At 34.4% G+C, this 7075-nt stretch overlaps 1 protein-coding gene across 1 annotated transcript; it reads right to left on the bottom strand.

The window, feature by feature from the left end:
- Window positions 1–6057: 6057 nt before the first annotated feature.
- Window positions 6058–6225, bottom strand: K441DRAFT_565242 (uncharacterized protein; the record flags this gene model as incomplete). The annotated part of the gene is made up of 1 exon (XM_067643692.1): window positions 6058–6225. A coding segment is annotated over one exon (168 nt), but the record flags the coding sequence as incomplete, so codon positions are not given.
- Window positions 6226–7075: the final 850 nt, after the last annotated feature.

Raw genomic sequence — 7075 nt, 5'->3', positions numbered from 1 at the left:
TTATAATTAATTATCTTCCTTAATTCTTGCAAGGATTGCTTTATATACTTTATTAACTGTAGGCAGAAGGGTACTAATAACTGCCTTTAGATTTTAACTTATTGGATAATTCGTTTTTCAAACGATATTAAAAATAAGCGTTATCTAAAGATATGTCTAATGGGTTATTTTTAATAACTCTGTCTTAAGATCTAACTGTTCTAACTTATTAAGTATAAGTTTAAATCCAAGTTGTAATACCCTTTATCTGATAACCAAGTCGACCTTATAACTAATTATAACTAATTCCTGCTCGCTAAATAGTCGAATTATAGGGAACTTAAAAGTAAGATTGTTAAAGCGCCGTTTAATATCTAGGTAAGGTTAACTAGTAATACATATCTTAAGTTAAGATACATTTTTTTTAGAGCTTGCTTATTGGTAGAATATACTAAGGGCATTAATAATCTAGTAGCGTCCTGCTTCTATGTATTTGTTAAGTGCATTTAGGATATAAAAGACTTCCCTAGCCCCTAGGTCAGTCACCGCATTAATTAAAATGTCTTAGAGAATATAGAATAATTTAAAAAGTTTATCCCTATTGGCGGCGAAATCTAACATAGTATATTTAATAAGCGCCGGCTTCTATTAAAAAAGTTAGTATAATAATGCCGAAAGCGCCGTAGCTATATTTTTCTATACGTTGTTATTATCCTTAAAGAAAAAGTAGTAAGTAGTGCGGGTCTGACTATTTTTAAAGTCCTTGTCTATAAATGATTTGGATAAAACTGATTTTCCGTAACTAGGATTAGCAGATACCCAAAGGAGACTTAAAAAGTGGCTGTTGTTCTAATTTATAAACTTTTAGTGCTAGAGAACCTATTAGCAGATACCTCTAAGCCGGCCAGGATTCCTATTCTTAAACTGTTTATAGTTAGAAGCTAAAGTACGTAGCGCTTGCATACATTCCCGTTCTTTATCACTCTATATTACTTCTTAGATTAGCCTTTTAACTTAATATATATGTGGTTAAATTACCTTGCGCATTGTCTAAACGTCTATTAATCTTATCTTGGAGCCAACGGAATGCATTTATCTTTTCTTCGCTATCTATCTCTCGCACGGCACGAATAGGTTATAGTCCATTTTAAATATATCAATTGTGGGGGGTGCAGGCCTATAGGGCGGGATCTAGGCGATATCCTAGCGTTTATAAGGCTTTTTAGGCCTAAACTTTAGAGATCTGGCCTGAATCCTACCCGGTGCCCCTAATGGGATAGCCCGCCGCTAGACCTAAATAGGACTATAAGTAACTAATTTAATATACATTATAAGGGGGGTAGGTAGGTAAAAAGAACGACCTATTAAGTATAGTTGTAAGCGATAATGTTATTAACTATATTAAACATCTAGTTAAATACCTAAGTTATAGGGTTTTTAGCCAAGCAATATATAAACACGTAATATCTATCTCTTGCACGGTATAAATAGGTTATAGTCCATTTTAAATATATTAATTATAGGGGGTATAGGCCTATAGGGCGGGATTTAGGTGATATCCTAGCGTTTATAAGGCTTTTTAGGCCTAAACTTTAGAGATCTGGCCTAAATCCTACCTAGTACCTACTAGCGAAGCGCCTACTACTTATAAAGAATTAAGTTAAAACGGGAGCAATTTCCGTAGTATAAACTGTGTAATAAAATTAAGACATTATATAAGGAAAGAAGGTAAGGGAATAAGGAGAATGGGTATATATTATTGACTTAGTCGCTTAGTTAACACGTTACTACAGTTTTAGTAGAATTTAGTAGACTTGGCCGAACTTAGCAGAATTTAGTAAATTTAGCAAAATTTTGTAGAATTTAGTAGACTTAGTAGAATTTGGCAGACTTAGTAGAATTTGGCAGAATTTGGCAGAATTTAGTAGAATTTAGTAGAATTTGGCAGAATTCGGCAGACTTAGCAGAATTTGGCAGAGTTTAGTAGAATTTAGCAGACTTAATAGAATTTAGCAGAGGTTACGGATATTGCTAATATTGCGGGTATTGCGAATATAGGATAATTTTGCGGTAGTAGGTAGAGTATAGCAGAATGCGGTAGATTACGGTAGGTAGCGTGTGTAAGGTATTATAGGGTAGTCCCGTAATAGAAAGTATAGAGTTCTTATTTTAGGCTTCCCTAGCTAGTATAGGTATACTCCGCTAGAAATTTAAGTTTAATTAAAGTTGTTTGGTTTCTAAGGTATTATAGTAAAGTTTTACTATATCTAATATCTATTAACCTAACTGCGCCGTTTATGACTCTGTAAAGCCATAATTATATATATGCTGCGCTGCACCCCTATGGAAGGAGTGGTTAGAGTAGCCGTTAGGTAGGATACTACTAGTAGCTAAGCGGGTTAATAGAATCTTGCGTACTACTAGCGCCGAAAATATTTTATTATTAATGCTAAATAATAGATCTAATAGAGGCCGGGGGTTACAGTTAAATAACCGTATTATTGCGGCTATAGGGTATAGACGATCTCCTAGTATAGCGGCGATCTGGATATCGACGCTACTATGGGTTTTGTCTGTCTTGCTCTATTTTAGGTAGAAGACTATTAAATAGCTATTAGGGGCGATTCTGATATTATTATAGAGGGCCCTTATAGTGCTAAAGTCCTTAGCTTTCCTATTTGGGTATATAATTTCTCCTATATATAGGAAACCCGTAAACGCTATTGTAAATACTGCGTTTACGTTTATATCCGCCTTATAGGGTCTAGAGGTAATAATCTTGTTTAAGATATCCTTTATAATTGGTAGTTTAGTCTTTTTAGTAAATGGGAATAGTGATATAGCCCCTACTAGGGCCCTTTTAATAGTATAGTCTTTAAAGGCGGCGATTAAGTAACCTAGGTCTATATGACGAGATTAAATTATAGAGATATAGTTAGAGAGGGTTTCTGGCTTAATCCTGCCTATTAGAGGGGCGGCTATACCGAATACTTATTGGGTAATCCACTCCCCTAAGTTTATTCTTTTAGCCGAATACGGTAATAAACCGTTTAGGGCTGAGAAGGCCTCCTAGCTCTTAATAGTGGAGGAGTAGCCTTTCCTTATATTAGCTGCTAAGCTATACTATATAAGTAGTAAAAAGTAATAAGACCTACCGATCTTACTCTAGAAGGTTAGGGGGGGTTAATTAAATAACTTTAGGTTAACTATAAGAGTTAGCAGCTACCTAGAGGAGAGATATTATTTTTCTAGTAAGAAGCCTTTATTTATCCAGTAAGAAGCCGTCCTTTATTTAGTAAGAAGCCGTTATTTATCTAGTAAGAAGCCGTTATTTGTTTGCTACTTAGGGCATAATAATAATAATTTCTTACAGTTAAATCGCGAGAGAGTATTAGTAAGCCTATTGTTGGCGCTAGAGACCTATATAGTTATTATAGTAATATTATTTGTTATTAAGGATATAAGTATCTTTTAGAGTAATTAGTTTCCAGAACCTTTTATAATATTATTTTAGATACCGCTATAAGCAACTATATTGTCTATATAAATATAAAGAGACCTATACCGCTAAACTAATAATTACTTTTTAAATACCTTTGTAATAGTATGTATTTCTTTTAGGTTAATATAGTTATCCGCCTAGTTTAATAGGGGATAATAGCTAAAGGCCTAGGCCTAGGGTAGGGAAGCCGTGTAATTAGGCTAGTGGCTATTCTCTCTGCTAAAGTAGAAGCCTCTATAGCCTTTAAGTGATAAGGTGTTGGTAAATAAGTAAAACTACGGCCTCTCCTTATTATTAAAGAATAGTATACCGTTACTTAATATAAGAACCTTAAGCTAGAGGTTAAGGTCTTTTTTTAGCTTTAGGGGGAGGTAATAGGGTATATTTCTTAATAACCTAGTAGGCCATTTTATTATAAAGTCCTATAAGGAGCGAGAGTATAAGCGCCTAAGGCGGATAACTCTTATATACTATACTAGGCGGCCTACTAGTTATTAGGCTTACTATAATAATAGCTAGCCCTTTTAAAGGGCTTTAGTTACCTAATTAATAGCTTTCTATTACTTAGCTGGTGAGAGTTTTATCTCCATTGCTATAGTGTTAATAGTGTAACCTAATACTTCAGCCTCTATACCTTTAATATTCTTAATATTATTTTAGAGTACCCCTAGCTAGTTAGTAACTAAGAGGTATACCTCCTTTAGTAACGGCAGTATAGTTAGACACTTAACTACGAATATAAAATTATTAAGGTAGTGCTTAATAGCGGAGTTAATCTATTGTGCTAGGATCTAGTAAAAACCTTTAGCAAATAAGTTAAAAAGGAATGGGGCTGTTTGTAAGCTAAATGGTAGACAGTATTTAATATATATAACTCCCTTTTAGATAAAGCCGAGTAGGTAATATAACCGTACTAAAACGGGCACTATCTAGAAGGTATCTTTAATGTCTTATTTAACTAGGTAGCAGCCTCTACTAGCTGTAATTATATATACTAGTATAGTCTCTATTTAGGTATAGTGTAGTGCTACCTAGGCTAGGTTAATAGAGTTATTAACTAAGAAGCCTTTAGGTAAAGAAAGGTCGTAAATATAGCGGAAGCCGCTATTTGCCTTAGGTACTAGGCCTAGGGGTAAGGTAACTATAGAGTTAGTGGCCTATATACGGCCTAGGGCTAGGTTAGTAACGATCTTTTTAGAGATAAGGTCTTTGTTATTATATAAAAAAAGGTAGTTTTTATAGATATTAGGTAGTATAGGTAACAAGGGACCTATCTCCGCCCTATAGGTAAGGATATTTTGTAAAATTGCTAGGAGATTTCTAGGGTACCTATAAAGGAGCGTGCTCTAAGTAAGAGGTCTTAAAGGTGATGGTGAGTTAGCTAGGAAAGTTGTTTATAAATAAGTTTTAAAAAGAGGTACTGAATTAGGCCTGCCTTAGAGTTTTAGCGTCTGTGGTAAATTTATCTAGATAGTTAAACTTAGGAAGATGTCTTTATCTACTATTAAATCCTAGGTCTAACTACTTACGGTAGTAAGCTACCTAGGGTATAACTTTAATGGGTGGTTTTTGTTACATTTAGAGTATACGTGGTAGTAATAATATAGATCTTCTTTATAAGCCTACTGGTTATTTTAGCTGTAATAGGGCTTGCTAGAGGGGAGGGAAAAAGAGGTATTCTTTTGCGATCTTTTTAATGCTATACTACAGACTTTAAGTCCCTGGCTTTATGCCTTTATATTAGCTGCCTGGTAGTATAGGGCCTTAAACTAGGTAGGTATGTCCTAGTTACTAGGCTTAAGCTAATTACGATCTATAATATACCTATAGTAGTTAAGTGTGAGGTTTAGGATGGAGGTTTAGTTATAGGTCGCGGAGTAGTTATAGATCTTATTTATTTAGAGCAACATTCTTATATAGAGGTTAGTTGGGCATATATAGAGAGTGCTTATAATTACTATATAGTTTATAAATCCAGTAAACCAGACCTCCTTATTCTTATAGACCTTATAGCTAGTAGTAGGTCTCTTTAAAATAAGCTTTCCGTTTTTAATAGTAGCTATATTAGAAAGGTCTAGGCGGCTAGAGTATACCTATAGATAGGCTAGGTTCTTTAGGCGGAAGGATCCTTTTTATATATTATAGAGGTCTCTTCTAGCTAGGCTAGGGAGGTTAAGCTTAAGCGTGCCTAAGCCTTCCGGTAGGTTATAGGACTTACCTAGTTTATCTGCCTTAGTAGTAGAGGTGTGCTCTAGTAGAGTAGGCTGCTTTAGAGTGGCTAGCCTTGCCTAGTGAAGCTCCTCTTCCTATTTTATCTTTTAGATTTATACCTATTCCTCCTACTCTCTCTTTTAGATCTCTAGGTTATAGAGTTGTTAGAACCTCTTATCTTATTTTCTAGCTCTTTCTTCTTCTAAAGATAAAACTATAGTATATTTAGTAGATGGGATAGTAGTAGATAAGGAGGTAGATAATAGGGCGGTTAAGTGAGGAGTTTTTAAACGGGTGCTATTAGCTAGAAAGTCGGTTATAGGCCTTAATAATTATTGCTACTAGGAATACTAATCGCAAGTAATTTATGATGAAAAGAATAACCTATTAAGTGCAGTTATAAGCGATAATGTTATTGACCGTGTTAAATATCTAGTTAAATACCTAAGTTGTAGGGTTTTCGGCCAAGTAATGTATAGATATGTAATATAGATGAGCGGTAAAAATATATTAAAAATGCCGAGTAGGCAATAGACTTAATCCTCTGAAATTGTTGTTTCTTGCTTTATAGCTTATAGCCTTTGCTTATTAAAGCTGAATTAAGATAGACGTCCTTAAAGTGCCTTTATTTTAATTTTAGTAATCTTATAAATCTAATGTCCTAATAAGTCCTTATTACTAAGTCTCTTACTATTTTAAGAGAAAAACTTGACTGATTGTAGAGTAAGAAGTTCTTAGAGTGTCTAGCCTTAGGTAAACCACTAACTTTGTTTAAAAGCCGGTTCCTATAAAGGGTTAAAAAGTCTAGAGTGTTTGCCCGCTAAGACGTCTGAGAGATAGACGTAATACTTTACTATATTACTATACTAGCGGAATATTAAATTAATGGTGGTTTAGAGCTTAATGGTATCTAATTTATTAATGCAATAACTATCGACCTAGAAGTATTGTAGGCCGTCTCTTTTAGCTTATTTACTATAGAACCGGATCTTTTAATGGCCGTTTTTGTTGTTTCTAAGGTAATGAGTTAGATTATAAAATGTAACTTCCTGGTTATCTGCCTCCTAGGTATGTGAAAGGATTATATAGCTAGGAATGTTGTCTTTTTTAAAGCGGGTTAGGCTGAAGCTGCCGTTGGCGTTAGAACTAAGAAGCTGTATATTAAGGGGCAGAATGTAAAGGGTAGGGTGTAAGTAGGAATAAATATTAAGATTCTTAAGAAAACTTTTGGCGAAAGGTAATGCTAATACTGTCTTATTATAGAAATCTTATAGTTTATTAGCATTAAAGGACTAGTAAGAATTACTATGGCGTAGAGTAGGGGGCAGTAGTTAAACGCTGACTATGCACTTTAACGGGTGCCCGCTGTGAAAGAACTCTGTT

Source organism: Cenococcum geophilum, assembly GCF_001692895.1.
Source record: "Cenococcum geophilum 1.58 unplaced genomic scaffold K441scaffold_26, whole genome shotgun sequence".
Taxonomy (NCBI): domain Eukaryota; kingdom Fungi; phylum Ascomycota; class Dothideomycetes; order Gloniales; family Gloniaceae; genus Cenococcum; species Cenococcum geophilum.
The sequence above is the reverse complement of the archived record's forward strand: the minus strand, read 5'-3'. Positions and strand labels throughout refer to the sequence as shown.